This window comes from Coregonus lavaretus, assembly GCF_964263955.1.
Source record: "Coregonus lavaretus genome assembly, chromosome: 5".
Lineage (NCBI taxonomy): Eukaryota > Metazoa > Chordata > Actinopteri > Salmoniformes > Salmonidae > Coregonus > Coregonus lavaretus.
Genome location: NC_139992.1, coordinates 4,869,478 through 4,887,868, shown reverse-complemented (window position 1 = coordinate 4,887,868; position 18,391 = coordinate 4,869,478). Strand labels below are relative to the sequence as shown.

Genomic DNA, 18,391 nt, shown 5'->3' with positions numbered 1-18,391 from the left:
GAAGCTTGTTGACTGTTTGGTTCTAAACCATATTGATGGGAGTAGAGAAGCTTGTTGACTGTTTGGTTCTAAACCATATTGATGAGAGTAGAGAAGCTTGTTGACTGTTTGGTTCTAAACCATATTAATGGGAGTAGAGAAGCTTGTTGACTGTTTGGTTCTAAACCATATTGATGAGAGTAGAGAAGCTTGTTGACTGTTTGGTTCTAAACCATACTGATGGGAGTAGAGAAGCTTGTTGACTGTTTGGTTCTAAACCATATTGATGAGAGTAGAGAAGCTTGTTGACTGTTTGGTTCTAAACCATACTGATGGGAGTAGAGAAGCTTGTTGACTGTTTGGTTCTAAACCATATTGATGAGAGTAGAGAAGCTTGTTGACTGTTTGGTTCTAAACCATACTGATGGGAGTAGAGAAGCTTGTTGACTGTTTGGTTCTAAACCATATTGATGGGAGTAGAGAAGATTGTTGACTGTTTGATTCTAAACCATATTGATGGGAGTAGAGAAGCTTGTTGACTGTTTGGTTCTAAACCATATTGATGGTAGTAGAGAAGCTTGTTGACTGTTTGGTTCTAAACCATACTGATGGGAGTAGAGAAGCTTGTTGACTGTTTGGTTCTAAACCATATTGATGGGAGTAGAGAAGCTTGTTGACTGTCTGGTTCTAAACCATATTGATGTGAGTAGAGAAGCTTGTTGACTGTTTAGTTCTAAACCATATTGATGGGAGTAGAGAAGCTTGTTGGCTGTTTGGTTCTAAACCATACTGATGGGAGTAGAGAAGCTTGTTGACTGTTTGGTTCTAAACCATACTGATGAGAGTAGAGAAGCTTGTTGACTGTTTGGTTCTAAACAATATTGATGGGAGTAGAGAAGCTTGTTGACTGTTTGGTTCTAAACCATATTGATGGGAGTAGAGAAGCTTGTTGACTGTTTGGTTCTAAACCATATTGATGAGAGTAGAGTAGCTTGTTGACTGTTTGGTTCTAAACCACATTGATGAGAGTAGAGAAGCTTGTTGACTGTTTGGTTCTAAACCATACTGGTGGGAGTAGAGAAGCTTGTTGACTGTTTGGTTCTAAACCATATTGATGAGAGTAGAGAAGCTTGTTGACTGTTTAGCTCTAAACCATATTGATGAGAGTAGAGAAGCTTGTTGACTGTTTGGTTCTAAACCATATTGATGAGAGTAGAGAAGCTTGTTGACTGTTTGGTTCTAAACCATATTGATGAGAGTAGAGAAGCTTGTTGACTGTTTAGCTCTAAACCATATTGATGGGAGTAGAGAAGCTTGTTGACTGTTTGGTTCTAAACCATACTGATGGGAGTAGAGAAGCTTGTTGACTGTTTGGTTCTAAACAATATTGATGGGAGTAGAGAAGCTTGTTGACTGTCTGGTTCTAAACCATATTGATGAGAGTAGAGAAGCTTATTGACTGTTTGGTTCTAAACCATATTGATGAGAGTAGAGAAGCTTGTTGACTGTTTAGCTCTAAACCATATTGATGGGAGTAGAGAAGCTTGTTGACTGTTTAGTTCTAAACCATATTGATGGGAGTAGAGAAGCTTGTTGGCTGTTTGGTTCTAAACCATACTGATGGGAGTAGAGAAGCTTGTTGACTGTTTGGTTCTAAACCATACTGATGAGAGTAGAGAAGCTTGTTGACTGTTTGGTTCTAAACAATATTGATGGGAGTAGAGAAGCTTGTTGACTGTTTGGTTCTAAACCATATTGATGGGAGTAGAGAAGCTTGTTGACTGTTTGGTTCTAAACCATATTGATGAGAGTAGAGTAGCTTGTGGACTGTTTGGTTCTAAACCACATTGATGAGAGTAGAGAAGCTTGTTGACTGTTTGGTTCTAAACCATACTGGTGGGAGTAGAGAAGCTTGATGACTGTTTGGTTCTAAACCATATTGATGAGAGTAGAGAAGCTTGTTGACTGTTTAGCTCTAAACCATATTGATGAGAGTAGAGAAGCTTGTTGACTGTTTGGTTCTAAACCATATTGATGAGAGTAGAGAAGCTTGTTGACTGTTTGGTTCTAAACCATATTGATGAGAGTAGAGAAGCTTGTTGACTGTTTAGCTCTAAACCATATTGATGGGAGTAGAGAAGCTTGTTGACTGTTTGGTTCTAAACCATACTGATGGGAGTAGAGAAGCTTGTTGACTGTTTGGTTCTAAACCATATTGATGGGAGTAGAGAAGCTTGTTGACTGTTTGTTTCTAAACCATATTGATGAGAGTAGAGAAGCTTGTTGACTGTTTGGTTCTAAACCATATTGATGAGAGTAGAGAAGCTTGTTGACTGTTTGGTTCTAAACCACCTTGATGAGAGTAGAGAAGCTTGTTGACTGTTTAGTTCTAAACCATATTGGTGTGAGTAGAGATGCTTGTTGACTGTTTGGTTCTAAACCTAATCTTATTTTACCTGCAGGACGTGGAACCAGCACAGAAGACTTCCTTTATGGCCCGCACCTCCTTCAATCAGGAAGGCCCTAAATGGAACAATAGGATAGAAGAGGTATAACATGTTACATTGAGAGTTTTTTTGGCCCATCGTTGATGTTTAGGACACATGGGCCTTACAGCTGTTTGTCCTGGTGTCATGTGGCTGCCATGCCGACTTTCCTCTTGACTTGTGTCATTCACAGTAAAAATGAAGGGGTTGTGTATTCCGACTTTTGCAGACATATGACCAACACATCAAGGTCACTGATGTAGCTTTCGATGAACTCCTCCACCTCAGCCTCAACCACCTCCACCTCCACCTCTGCCCATGACTTATTTTGACAGTGCTCTCTCTTAATTCATTTAAAAAGATACTTGTCAAGAAATCCATTCTGGAAGAAAATAACAAATACAGCATATCATTCCACTCCTCTACCTTTACCTCCCCCATGTCCTTTACCTTATAAACCACCTCTACCTCCCCCACAATCATATTTTTCTTCAATTTCCAATTTGGGGTTAGTGGGGCCCCTCAACAGCAAGTAGGCCTATTGAGAGCACTCACACTGAGGTGAATTAACTCAAGACTGCTGCAACAGCAGGTAGGCCTATTGAGAGCACTCACACTGAGGTGAATTAACTCAAGACTGCTGAAGTAATGAAAGGAAGCGCTCTCAGACGTTTCTGTCAACCAAAAGCTATTGTAATGTTTTACAATATTTATTATACAAGTCCATTGTAATGACAGGTCATAAATCCTAGACCAGTGATTCTCAAATGGGGGGGTCGCGGGAGGATTTTAAGGGGTCGAAGAATATATAAAAAATAATAATAATAATAATATTTTGAAAGGTAACCGCCGCAGCTAAACTTTGATTTTGAAAGGAAACCGCCGCACCGCTTATGGCTGCTGACTTTACACAATGTTACCGCTACACACAGGCGTGCGTGCGCTGCACTGCTTATTGCTGCTGACTTTGCACGTGCAGCGCGTCCGCAGTGATGAAATAGCTAGCTACGTTCGGACTCACGCTTTGAACACACCAACTGTGTTTTGCGCAAAATAGTATGCAGAAAATAGTATGCAGCCTCATCTAGATATGTGTGCAACAAAAGTGAAACATTCACCTTCTGCTACCATTTCTGTCAACCCGTTTGCGCATCTGCAACGCAATGCTGCAAGGCAAACGCAGCGTTCCATTGGCAACGAATGTACTTCTGGTGTACCAAAACGCTTAAACACAGTCGGTGTGTTCGAAGCATTTTACATTTACATTTTAGTCATTTAGCAGACGCTCTTATCCAGAGCGACTTAGTTAGTGAGTGCATACATTTTTTTGTTTTTTTTGTTTTATACTGGCCCCCCGTGGGAATCGAACCCACAACCTTGGCGTTGCAAACGCCATGCTCTACCAACTGAGCCAAATCCCTGCCGGCCATTCCCTCCCCTACCCTGGACGACGCTGGGCCAATTGTGCCGCCCCATGGGTCTCCCGGTCGCGGCCGGCTATGACAGAAGCGTCAGGGTTTTCGCGCTGCACACACTCACTGACCAATACAATCACGTTCTCGCCCCACACACACACACTGATCCAATAACAATGTCATTCTGCAACATTGTTTTGTTTTAAATGTAACACGTCCAATCAGATAATACAGATATTCTTCTGACAGCTAGCTTGATTGACAGCTATCTATGCAGATGTGTTCTGCAGGCATTGCACATGTGGATAGTTAGCTGTCATTTAACTCATGTAGGCTAGCTGTCAGAGTAAAATCATGGAAAAGTTTTTTTAAACTTCATCTACTGTTGTGAAGTGAGTGTAGACCGCAGTGCGTACTATGCAACGAGCTGTTAGCTAATGAGAGCATGAAACCCTCCTAAATGAAAAGGCATCTGGACACCAAGCATCCAAGCCACAAAGATAAGACAGCTGACTTTGTAAAAAGAAAATGTCAATATCTGGAGACCTCACAAGATTCATTGAAGAAAAGTCACTTCGCGCATCACCCGTCCTTGTGGTCCAGCGCATTGCTAAGTGCAAACAAGCCCACACCAGCGCAGAGGATCTCATACTCCCTGCTGCGAATGATATGTGCACTGAAATCTTGGGGAGTCAGCCGCCAACAAACTTAAAACCATACCCCTATCCAATGATACAATGAGGAGGAGAATCCAGGACATGTCTGAGGATATAACGCGCCAGACATCAGAGAGCATCAATGCAAATGGCCATTACGCACTGCAGTTTGATGAATCCACAGATGTGGTGTTGTGGAAAATCATCCTTATCCTCATTTAAAAATAAAGCACTTTCAGAGTTTTGTAGAATCAAGATAGACTTTATTACACAAGCAATAAAGCGGAGCTGGTCTGCAGAGCAACTGCCAGTCCCAGACTTGGAGCTCTCTTTTTATACAGCTTCATCTTTTCATATCATATCGGAACCCCCTCTTTATCCAAACAGCCACCCTCCCTTGACCTTGAGCCACTATGGTTTCTTTGTCTAGCCTCTTTCCTGTCCATGCCCATGTCTGCTTGGTTTCCCGTCCTCTTGCCTGACTCTATTGGTGGCGTGATAAACAGATCCTAAATAATATACATACACAACTGATGATAATTATACAGTACATTGATTACTGCAGTCACAATGTGGTTATCCAGTCATGCATCTGGATTACAAAATATGTTTCACACATCATATGTTTCACACATCATATGTGCCCAAGAACTCTAAGATAACCTGCCTAAATGACTACCGACCCGTAGCACTGACGTCTGTAGCCATGAAGTGCTTTGAAAGACTGGTCATGGCTCACATCAACAGCATAATCCCAGAAACCCTAGACCCACTCCAATTTGCATACCGCCCCAACAGATCCACAGATGATGCAATCTCTATCGCACTCCACACTGCCCTTTCCCACCTGGACAAGAGGAACACCTACGTGAGAATGCTATTCATTGACTACAGCTCAGCATTCAACACCATAGTGCCCTCTAAGCTCATCACTAAGCTAAGGATCCTGGGACTAAACACCTCCCTCTGCAACTGGATCCTGGACTTCCTGACGGGCCGCCCCCAGGTGGTAAGGGTAGGTAACAACACATCTGCCACACTGATCCTCAACACGGGGGCTCCTCAGGAGTGCGTGCTCAGTCCCCTCCTGTACTCTCTGTTCACCCATGACTGCATGGCCAGGCACGACTCCAACATCATCATTAAGTTTGCCGACGACACAACAGTGGTAGGCCTGATCACCGACAACGATGAGACAGCCTATAGGGAGGAGGTCAGAGATCTGGCCGTGTGGTGCCAGGACAACAACCTCTCCCTCAACGTGACCAAGACAAAGGAGATGATTGTGGACTACAGGAAAAAAAAGAGGACTGAGCACGCCCCCATTCTCATCGACGGGGCTGAAGTGGAACAGGTTGAGAGCTTCAAGTTCCTTGGTGTCCACATCACCAACGAACTATCATGGTCCAAACACACCAAGACAGTCGTGAAGAGGGCACGACAAAGCCTATTCCCCCTCAGGAGACTAAAAAGATTTGGCATGGGTCCTCAGATCCTCAAAAAATTCTACAGCTGCACCATCGAGAGCATCCTGACTGGTTGCATCACCGCCTGGTATGGCAACTGCTTGGCCTCTGACCGCAAGGCACTACAGAGGGTAGTGCGTACGGCCCAGTACATCACTGGGGCAAAGCTCCCTGCCATCCAGGACCTCTATACCAGGCGGTGTCAGAGGAAGGCCCTCAAAATTGTCAAAGACTCCATCCACCCTAGTCATAGACTGTTCTCTCTGCTACCGCACGGCAAGCGGTACCGGAGTGCCAAGTCTAGGTCCAAAAGACTTCTCAACAGCTTCTACCCCCAAGCCATAAGACTCCTGAACAGCTAATCATGGCTACCCGGACTATTTGCACTGCCCCCCCACCCCATCCTTTTTACGCTGCTGCTACTCTGTTAAGTATTTATGCATAGTCACTTTAACTCTACCCACATGTACATATTACCTCAACTACCTCAACTAGCCGGTGCCCCCGCACATTGACTATGCAACGGTACCCCCCTGTATATATAGCCTCCCTACTGTCACTTTATTTTACTGTATATATAGCCTCCCTACTGTCACTTTATTTTACTTCTGCTCTTTTTTTCTCAACACTTTTTTGTTGTTGTTTTATTCTTACTTGTTTGTTTAAAATAAATGCACTGTTGGTTAAGGGCTGTAAGTAAGCATTTCACTGTAATGTCTGCACCTGTTGTATTCGGCGCATGTGACCAATAAAATTTGATTTGATTTGATTTGAAAATATGTTTCATACATCATAGACATGTGTAGTTACTAATCCTTTTTTAAACCCATAACGATTCTGCTTATTTGTAAATGATTTTATAATATATGTAATGGAAAAATACCTATAGTGGCTAACCAGCAATTCTAATGGTCTATGTCAGACACGTCTGGAATAATAACTTTGAGGAGCAGTTCCTTTTTAGTGCTGATTTGTCCACCACCACCACCGCAGAGGCTGTCTTTTAACACAATGGATATGTACCTGAGCTCGGTGGGACTGGCCTGGGATGGGTGCGTCGGTGTGACCACTGATGGGGCAGGGAAAGCACTCCGGAGTAGTAAAGTGGATCCTGGAGCAGGGACGGCTTGTTCAATAGGGCGATATGGGCGATGCACTGCCAAACGGGAAAAGGAAGGGATTTTTTTTCTAATCAATTATATCACGGCAACAGCAGTTATCAGTGTTCACGTCTGATCTGCCAGCCACTAAATGTCAAATCAGGCTAAAGTCGTGCTTCAAATGGCCCCGCCCGTTTTTTGGGCGATTTCAGTCAGGTTGAAAATCGCCCAGAAGTCTCTCATAGCCTGTCATGTAAAATCTATTTTTTTCACATTTCAAAGCTTTCAATACATTCTCTATGGGTGTCTGTGTGCATGCACTTACGCGCTTTCGTCATACGTGACGTAACGTTGAACGTAACTAAGACAATGGCGGCTAGCATCGTCTATGTTGCGACCTGCAGTGTGGCGTTATTTTATGTTTTTAATTTGTAGACTTAGTTTACAAACATTCTGCAAACATTCTGCTTTGGACTGATCTTCGGTTTTGGACTGATCTTGTTGGTCGTGTACATACCCGCTACGAACGGACTAAATAATGAAAACGCTGCTGGCAGCGGAATCCCAATACAGCTGGGAGACTTGGCTGGATGACAGAGTCCCGGACAGAGAGGTGGAGCCGGCCACCTTCACCCTGGTCAGAGCGGACCGCGATCCTGGTAAGAGAGCGACTCTGTACCCCGACATTGAACTGCTTTCTGTGTCATTGAACCTTACTATTGTTGATAAAACAAGTTTACTGGAGAACGGAGACCAAGTAGAAACTTTTGGACAAGGTGGATAATTGTATAATATAAGGCAGTTTATTCAGAGGTAAAGATATCTGGAATCGCGTGCACGGACCCGTTCGTCAAACTCGTAGGGAGTTTATCAGAAGAGCCCCTAAACATTGTGTGCTGACATTTTATACAATAAAATGAAGTAGGTTGAATCTAGTAGTTCTGATCTTCTGATTGGTCCTGATGAGTTGGGCGAGGTCACCTCCAGGCTAGTGTCACTGTTGCATTGGCTCTGAGTCGGGTTCTCTGTCTTCAGATGTTCAGCCTAAGAGAAGAGGATTTGTGTGTGTGTGTGTGTGTGTGTTTGTTATCAGTGTGTGTGTGTGTGTGTGTGTGTGTGTGTGTGTGTGTGTGTGTGTGTGTGTGTGTGTTTGTTATCAGTGATGATGTGTGTGTGTGTGTGTGTTTATCAGTGATGATGTGTGTGTGTGTGTGTGTGTGTGTGTGTGGGTGTGTGTGTGTGTGTCCTCAGGGCAAGAACTCGTGAGTTGGAAGAACTGAGAGACCTATGGCGTGGGTGTTATCCTTAGCCACCTGCTGACAAGGCTGACAAGATAGGACTCTTGTTCATTGTATTGAATACAAAGGCCCAACACAAAATGGGTCATGCACAAGATTTTAGTCAGACCAAGCTATAACATTATATATTTACTACGACAGTACATTCAACCAAAAGCTAATATAACAAAGGCATCAGAGATTATTTATAATCTGTCACAGAAACTGGAATCCATCTCCCCAGATCAGTCAATAAATGCTTCTGGTATTGACTTATATGCTGCCCCTGTCTTCATGTTGTTGCTGGACATATCTTTTTTAAAATGTGTGTAGGTCACCTAAATCATCAGAAAAATTGCCCCTCCTGAGAATTTTTTCAGGAGCCGCCACTGTCCTGGAGAGAGCATCGAGTGCGACGTGGAACCCCTGCTTCCTACGCAGGGAGGCATTGGCAGCGAAAGACATGGTACCTGAGCTCCACGCCACTCTCCAGGATGTGATCAAGTGTGTCAACTATATCAAAAAGATTTCCACGAAAAGCAGGTGTTTCCAGGCCTTCTGGAGGGATATGGGGAGTGAGCACCAGCAGGTGCTTTATCATGCAGAGGTCCGCTGGATATCCAGAGGTACATTGTTGGGTCGCTTTTATGAGCTTCAAGCGGAGATTGCTGCGTTTCTTTCGGAAAACAAGTCACCTCTGGCTGAACATTTCGATTGTGAGGAATGGCTCGCGAAGGTTGCCTGAATTCGCTCGATGTGTCAAAGCAAGGGACGGGGGCACAATGGATTTTAACAGAGGGACAAAGAGGATACCTTCACGATGAAGCTTACCGTTTGGCCAAATCATGTTTCTAACGGAAGGATTGTTTCCCAATGCTGATTTCGAGATTCAGAATCTGATCAACAAAGTGCACAGCGACACACTAAAAAATACAGTTAAACAGCATCTTGTTAAGCTGCAGGGAAGGTTTTGCAACTACTTCCCGGAGGAGAACAGGAGACAAGATGACTGGATTCGGTTTTTGAAACTATTCACATGGTAATGTGCAACTTTATAAAATGTAATCATCAACAGTCCATAATATTGGGTCGCGACTCAATTGTCTGTCTATTTTGGGTCCCCGAGCAAAACCAGTTGAGAACCAACCACAATCATATTTTCTAACTATTTTCATCAGTCACTGAGACTTCACATACCTCTATCTCTCTCCAATAAGTTTCTTCCCACATAAGTCTCACAATAAGTGTATTTCTGAGGGGAAGACATATGGGGCAGCTGATTGGCAGATAATCAAAGTATTAATATATTCAAAACCCATACCAGGAAGTTTAGTAAATGACGTAAATGTAAATGTAAGAGACAACTCAAGTCAAATCAACTGATATCAACCAACAATTCAGCTTTATTAAACATAGATAGACATACAGTATTTACATCATTGTTGTCAACCCCTTGCCTTGGGGGACATCATGGTAGCAGGACACAATGCAACTATACAGACAGAAAGTGGGGAGAGAGAGAGTCAGTCCATTACTAGCATAACTGTAGTTTATGTATCTAAAAACCTGAAATTCTACTCGTAATCCTATCTAATTCGTTAGCTGGTTTGCACAGTTTATATATATAGCATGGTATTTAGCTCACTATTTGTCAGTCAATCGGAGCTGGCTGAATTTCTACACGGGATTCCAACGGTAGCTAGATCTTTTGCCGCTTTGGACGCGGAAGGCAGACTCCTCTGACGCGGCGGGTGGAAGCGTTGCTGCGAACCCATTGGCTATAGAACGGCCAATGGCGTGAAGGCGTGGGTACTGACGGTTTGGGAGCTTCCCGGGAGGAATATTCCGGTTCGCTGCGCACCGCTGTAGTTTTTCAGAAGGGTTTCCCTAATGTGAGAATGACAGCTATCAAAATGGCGGAGGGCAATAGAGAAAAGTGATGAGGACAGGACAACAAATGATACAGTTAGCCTCAATTTTCAATTTATTCTATTATTATTACTGTTCACCGGATATTCTCGAAAACATTAAGGTTTGGTGAGACTTGTGCAGAGCCTAGTTTGCGCTTCCGTTGAAGATTTAGCTAGCTAACGTTAGCTAGTTTGCTATCTGCGGAAGAGGCACAACTTCAAGACATTGCAGCTAAAAAGCAAGCAATGTTTTTGAGCTGATTCCGTGATAGCTAGGGACTATAAATCCGGCATTATAATTCATATAGCGCAAGGTATCGTTAGTTGGACATAAACAGCGTTGCATTCTCCTCCGATTTGGGCTAGTTAGCTCATTTAGTTAGCAAACAAAGTGGCGTCAACTGAGTACGAATTTTGTTGATTGTTTATTTTATGACGACATGGCTCATTCCCCGGTTCAGAGTGGCATTCCAGGGATGCAGGTAAGATTTTTGTCTTAGTTCATCAAGTGGTCGGTCTCCCTCAATTTCTTTGCAATACTTTAGCAAACTTGTTAGCCAGCTAACGTTACTGACTCGATGAAGTGATGAGTAACTCGACTTTATTTATGATCACATCCACACTAGCTGTGTTAGTTTATTAGGTAACGTTAACTAGTTAGCTAGCCAACTATGGAAATACATAAGGTATTGGATTCTTTGCACCAGAAAAAGGCTCACTGATGAGGCCAATCTATTGAGCCATATTTATGTTGAGCAGAGATGTGGCCAGATTGGCCCCATGTGGTGCAGTCTGTCTCTGCCAGTCCTGTAGACTGGATGGCAAAGCTAAGCATCTGTTTTACAAAATATAAACTGTTTAGCATGTTGCTAGAACAAGACAAGATAAGAGTGTTTGCCATTAAAGCCAAATCCTCAGCTACAACTGAAATGCTTTTCCTGTAGTGTTACACTAATGCACATTAATTGTTTGTGATTACTCAGAAAGGCCATACATTTTAAGCATGACTCAATGGCTCAAACACTAAACACCTTTTATTCAACAAGGAGACATGAAAGCAAAACAGCAACATGTTACTGAGGTGCCTGTCAGTTTTGAGTCAGTGGAAAGTAAATATTTCCTCTTAAACATTCTTGACATTTTTCAGTGCAGATAGTCAACAAGAAAGCGGACATGACTTATCTCGTAAGAAAACTAGGTCTCTAGGTCATTACCCATTCCGACAATTGACATACGACTGGCATTCTAATGGGGCGCCAACCGCGGGATAGCCTTGAGCTGCATGAATAGAGCCATGTTTCACCACCATACTGTCCTCTCCTGAATGGTTGAAACCTGGTTCATTCAGCCTTGGCCTGGGTAGAGCTGAACCAGAGGGAGATGTGGAGTGTGTATATGGGGCGGGTGGGGGGGGGAGCCGATGAGCGTCAGCCCTCAGGGTGCGGACTGACTGCAGTGGACCACGCAATCTGGTGGTGCAGCTGGGAGAGGATCAAACTCATGCTTTTAGAGGGAGGTTCCAGGCAGTTTTAGCAGAGGTGATAAACCTGCTGACTGTGGAGGTTCCCAGCATGTGGAGTCTGTAGTCACAGTGCCCAGTGTTGTTTTCCCCCCACAGAGTTCAGACTCAATAGGATGATTTTCACCTGGATGACCGCTCTGCTTTTGTGACAGCCTTTATCTTCTTCATCCCCCTTTCAACTCAAGATATTAGCTGTCTCTTTGCCTCTTTTTATTGAGCAGATTTACAACATTCTCTAGGGGATGTAATGAGAACAATAGGCTAGCTGTACATGCATTCTTTTTATGGTAAATTGAACTGTAATTCTCTCTTTCCAGAATGTACCTTAATGGGTATCCAAATGCGATTAGTGTGTAGGGATATGAAATCTTTATGCCTCTAGTGAAATTAATTGGACATCGGCCGTCCTGTAGCTCAGTTGGTAGAGCATGGTGCTTGCAACGCCAGGGTTGTGGGTTCGATTCCCACGGGGGGCCAGTATGAAAAATGTATGCATTCACTCACTGTAAGTTGCTCTGGATAGGAGCGTCTGCTAAATTACTAAAATGTAAAAAACAAGGTATTGTGACTGGAAAATGTTCCTTCACACTATTTCTGTCATGCAGCATAACATGCAGTTCCATAATTTGCAACAGAAGTGCTTCAGACAGTTAATCGTTGCAGTGCAGGAAGTGAATTGTAATGTCAAGCATGAAGAGCACCATCTCTTCCTTTGTAGACCACAGGGGGGAAAGAGGGCCGGTCTGAGGCAGGGTTTGTCGTTTTCCTGCTCCAAGCCTTTGTCCTATTCACTCACTGTCGATATTGATGTTTAGATTTTTTTTTTTACTCGGAGAGATTTTCTCGCTATTCATTGTATCGGGAATTTCTTGTTAGGTTGAGCTGCTTCACCATTTCCCAGTCTTCTGGCCAAAGTACAGTCCCAGTAGGAGCGATGGACCAGTAAACCCCAGCTGACAAGGTACAAATCTGTCCTTCTGCCCCTGAGCAAGGCAGCTAACCCACTGTTCCCCCGGGCGCCGATGACGTGGCTGTCGATTTTAAGGCAGCCCCCCGCACCTCTGTTGGGTTAAGTACGGAAGACACATTTCAGTTGAATGCATTCAGTTGTACAACTGACTAGGTATCCCCCTTTCCCTAGATAGTAGTGTTTCCTCTATATTCATTTAGTAGCAGTACCCCCCCCTACACCCCCCCCCCGCCTTAAAAACCTCCTAGGGGAAACACTGACAGGCCTATGTTTCTGTAAGTTAGGCTATTTGACAGAAACTGATAAAGGCAGGTGCCCCAAGAGTCACTATTGCAGGGTAGAAAGTGTGAAAGACTGCGTCGTTTGTCAACAAGGCCAAACTAAAGCCATAGGATCAGTGGTGTTGTTCAGCTATCCGTTGGTATGGGTGTTTAGAATTAATTCCTCAAGCTGCTTGAGTTTCTCAGGGGTAATAATAATGATATAATTGGTTCCCCCCCCCCGCTACACCAGAATCCTTTGTATTATAGAGTTCCATGATTGGCCCAGTGAAGCGTTAGTAACTAGACCGAGCCATAATAGTCTTACCATGTAGCAGAGAATGTAACCCTAGGCCAGTGTTCACACACACACACGACAGGGGTCATAAATACGTAGCTTTAGGGCCTTGAATAACTTGAAGAGCGAGGCACCTTCGCAACCTGCTGGTGCCGGACAGGCACGCTTTGCAATGAATAATTAGCCTAGGTAATGTTTGGTAACAGTCTACTTTAGCACTCTGTCTGAATTGACATTAGCAGATGTCATAAATAGACAAGACCACACTAGGCTAATTGGGATGTACCCAGCGCTCCTCTGCAGTGTCAATGTTTATGCTACGTTTTGTTTCACCTTCGACAGTCTGCATCTTGCCATCTGCTGTAATAGGCCTACATGTTTGGACCATAATCATTTAGTTGACTCTTTTGAAACAGATATTAAACCTTAGCATTATAGCATTTTCTTCTGCTAATAAGGTGTAATCAACTTATTCAGCTGAATCTGAACAGACAAATAAAATAAGCAGAAAGAGCCTACAAAAGGATGAAGGACTATTCCAGGACGGAAACTTGAGGGATGGTTGGAAGGGCCTAAAAAACCCTCTGGACTACCAACCAACCAAACGGAGCCTAATGTCCAATCAAAAGAACATTGCATTGAGTTTGCAGAGAGTCTGAACTAGGGCTGACTCCAATTAGTCGACTGGTCGATTGTTTGGTCGCTAGGCTTTTGGTCGACCAAGATTGTTTTAGTCGAGCAGTAACAAATATATATATATATATATATATATATATATATATATATATATATATATATATATATATATATATATATATATATATATATATATATATATATATATACATACATACATACAGTCAGGGAAATAAGTATTTGATCCCCTGCTGATTTTGTACGTTTGCCCACTGACAAAGACATGATCAGTCTATAATTTTAATGGTAGGTTTATTTGAACAGTGAGAGACAGAATAACAACAAAAAAATCCAGAAAAATGCATGTCAAAAATTATATTAATTGATTTGCATTTTAATGAGGGAAATAAGTATTTGACCCCCTCTCAATCAGAAAGATTTCTGGCTCCCAGGTGTCTTTTATACAGGTAACGAGCTGAGATTAGGAGCACACTCTTAAAGGGAGTAAAATATAAATACTTTTTTCCCTCACTGTACGGGACGGTTGAGCAAACGTGCGCTAATGTGATTAGCATGACTGTTGTAAGTAACAGCAAACTTTCCAGGACATAGACATGTCTTATATGGGCAGAAAGCTTAATTTCTTGTTAATCTAACTGCACTGTCCAATTTACAGTAGCTATTACAGTGAAAAAATACCATGCTATTGTTTGAGGAGAGTGCACAACAACAAAGAACGTATCACGGCAACTGGTTTGATACATTCACCTCTGAAGGTAAATAATGTACTTACATTCAGTAATCTTCCTCTGATCTGTCATCCTAAGGGTCCCAGAGATAAATTGTAGCATAGTTTTGTTTGATAAAATCCATTTTTATATTCAAATGTAGGAAGTGGGTTCTACAGTTTGAACCCCTTCTGTCTCTGGCTCCACACCCACCCCGCCCCGCCATCTAGATGTGTGAAAGTTAGTGTATAATCTAATGATCCATCATGTATGACATTCCTGGGAGTGTGTAACTTACATTTTGTATTACCATATCATTTTTGTACTTGAAAATGTATCAATTGACCAATTCGGCACATTTGGGCAGATTTGATACAAAAAAGTCCAGTATTGCAATGCATCACTGGATCAATCTGAAACTTTGCACACACACTGCTGCCATCTAGTGGCCAAAATCTAAATTGTGCCTAAACTGCAATATTATATTGTGGCCTTTCTCTTGCATTTCAAAGATGACAGAACAAAAAAGAAAACACATGTTTTTTTGTTTGTATTATCTTTTACCAGATCTAATGTGTTATATTCTCCTACATTAATTTCACATTTCCACAAACTTCAAAGTGTTTCCTTTTCAAATGGTATCAAGAATATGCATATACTTGCTTCAGGTCCTGAGCTACAGGCAGTTAGATTTGGGTATGTCATTTTAGGCGAAAATTTAGAAAAGGGTCAGATCCTTAAGAGGTTAAGAATGATGGAGGCCACTGTGTTCTTGGGGACCTTCAATGCTGCAGAACAGTTTTGGTACCCTTCCCCGGATCTGTGCCTCGACACAATCCTGTCTCGGAGCTCTACGGACAATTCCTTCGACCTCATGGCTTGGTTTTTGTTCTGACTTACACTATCAACTTTCCAAATCATGTCCAATCAATTGAATTGAATCCTTTTTAGAATAAGGCTGTAACGTAACAAAATGTGGAAAAAGTCAAAGGGTCTGAGTACTTTCTGAATGCACTGTATATTTAGGTGCTGGTGCTCCACAATATTTTTGAGCTAATATTCTATAAGAGGAACAGGAGCTCAAGCAGTGGAAAATTTGAGGTGCCGGTACTCCGCTCCAGTGAGCTCCTGCCCATGTCAAGCAATCCCTTTGGCAAATAGCCTGGCGGGGAAACTCTTGAGGGTCCAGAATATTTTATACAATATTGCAAGTTCGCTAGCACAAGCTTTGGGTTGAACCCAACTTAATATTCCTTAGGATTTTTTTTACTCCTTTTTTCTCCCCAATTGGTAGTTACAGTCTTGTCCCATCGCTGCAACTCCCGTACGGACTCGGGAGAGGCGAAGGTCGAGAGCCATGCATCCTCCGAAACACGACCCTGCCAAGCCGCACTGCTTCTTGACACACTGCTCGCTTAACCCGGAAGCCAGCCGCACCAATGTGTTGGAGGAAACACCGTACAACTGCATGCGCCCGGGCCGCCACAGAAGTCGCGATGGGACAAGGACGTCCCGGCCGGCCAAACCCTCCCCTAACCCCGACGACGCTGGGCCAATTGTGCACCGCCTCATGGGTCTCCCAGTCGCGGCCGGCTGCGACACAGCCCGGGATCGAACCCAGGTCTGTAGTGACGCCTCTAGCACTGCGATGTAGTGCCTTAGACCGCTGCGCCACTCGGGAGGCCCAAGACCCAACTTAATATTTGATACAATGTTTCAAGTTCGTTGCAGACAGGCCATGTGTAGCCAATGTGATTTATAGGATGTTTATTTTTATCAGGATATTTTCTACCTGCAGGCTGCAATGTTTTTATTTGTTGGCTTTATGTAGGCTATTTTTACATAGTTGACAATGGCAGTAGAAGTTACTTTTTAGGTTTGTCATTTTCATTTAGATTTGGATGGAATTTTGATTAACCACGTGACAATGATTTTGAGATATGAAGATGTTATTATACATTTAAATGAAACTGTTTCACGGAAGTGTGTATATGAAAACCATAACTGGCACGTATATCGGCAGAAATTGTAAGATAAATTGGCATTCAACGTGAGAAAGGTTGCCGACTCCTCGTTTAGCCTATTTCTGGCAACTTCAGGAGAGTAATGGCAGAATCTGCGAAAGTCTGCAGGAGCGGGAGGAGAATAGTTGGGTCAGGTTAAGTTTTTTTCTTCTTCTGATTATCTAGATCTCTGGCGCCCCCTTGAGGCATTTGTCATATTTCATCAAACCGTAAGCTTAAAGCATCAGACAAGCTCAATACACATAAAAAATGTTGGTAGAAAGATCGGTCGAACAAGATTATTTTGTTGTTGGGGACAGCCCTAGTCTGAACACTTTTTTTATTGTAGATTTGATAATCTGTACTTTGTGCTGAGTACTGAGAATGGTGAGCTGTTGTGTGAATGTTTTTCTTTAGCCCAAGGGGACGCTCATTTAGTTACACAGGAAGCAGATGTTGATAGGATATATAAAACTAATATCAGTCAACAAAGACACTTGCCCAGATAACATTCAGCAACCATGTTCTGAAATCCTGTCACAAGGAATTGTTGGCTGTTCAATCGCTCACTGAGGGAGTACACAGTACCAGTTCTGTGGTAATCATCCATCGTATGCCCAGCCTGTTAACAGTTAAACATTTTTTTAAAGTTCTCATCACCCTAATAACTATGACACACCTCTCACTATTGTCATTGGTTGCACTAATTGCACTGTTTGTCTACATAACCTGCTTCAAGCATTCATGACATCACCCTGAAGAAGGCACAGTGATGCCGAAACGGTGGTGGTTTACCCAATAAAAACGGGGAGCTTGTAAATTGAGTGTTCAACTCTCTTTTTTTATTTATTTTTAATAGCCTACAGTTTACTCACCGTTAGTCAGCACCTCTATTAACTTTTTCTTTGGGGCGTGGGGGGTGCCAGGTGCCAGGTGCCAGGTGCCAGCTCATGCTTTTTATTAGACTGTTATATAAACCCAAGACACAGCCTTCAACCATAAAAATAAAAATAAAAACTTATGCTTAATCTCTTTATCGCATGGTCCTTCTTTACCTGTGATTGAACGATGCTCTGCTCTGCTGTCGTTGCTGCTACAGCCCTGTTTTTTCTCCTTCCCTCAGAACTTCAAAGCCGATCCGGAGGAGCTGTTCACCAAGCTGGAGAGGATAGGGAAAGGCTCTTTTGGAGAGGTGTTCAAAGGCATTGACAATCGGACCCAGAAAGTAGTGGCCATTAAGATAATTGACCTTGAGGAGGCCGAGGATGAAATAGAAGACATTCAACAGGAAATAACAGTCCTCAGCCAGTGTGACAGTCCCTTTGTAACCAAGTACTATGGATCATATCTGAAGGTAAGTTGACCCAAACCTCGTGTTATCTCAACATGCTGTGAGAAAGGATTTTGGCTAAATAGTCCGTCCTCAAATTGTTGCAAAGCATCGTTCTCTCTTCTTGTTTCTACATTTTGAGAGGCTGTGCTCTATTTGTGTGACAGACGTGGTGCTGGTTGTAGTGTTGCTGCCAGTGGTGGCATGTGTAACAATTGTAGACAACTGTATGTGGGTCAATAAATCATTCATATGGCTAATGGGACAAGGCTCCCGTGAATTGTGCCTGAGCATTAGGCCTATGGCATGCATTGGCACTGGTGATTGTGAGCAGAACACACAGGCATGCATTACT

At 42.9% G+C, this 18,391-nt stretch overlaps 1 protein-coding gene across 1 annotated transcript in view; it reads left to right on the top strand.

Annotated features, from left to right (window-relative positions):
* The first annotated feature begins 10,254 nt into the window (after positions 1–10,254).
* Positions 10,255–18,391, top strand: part of LOC311130074 (serine/threonine-protein kinase 24-like) — a 29,766-nt gene continuing 21,629 nt past the window's right edge. The window contains exons 1-2 of the mRNA XM_084162728.1: positions 10,255–10,771; positions 17,830–18,060. Of these exons, the coding sequence (XP_084018854.1) occupies positions 10,730–10,771; positions 17,830–18,060 (273 nt within the window). The 5' untranslated portion in view covers positions 10,255–10,729. The remainder of the gene's footprint in view (positions 10,772–17,829; positions 18,061–18,391) is intronic.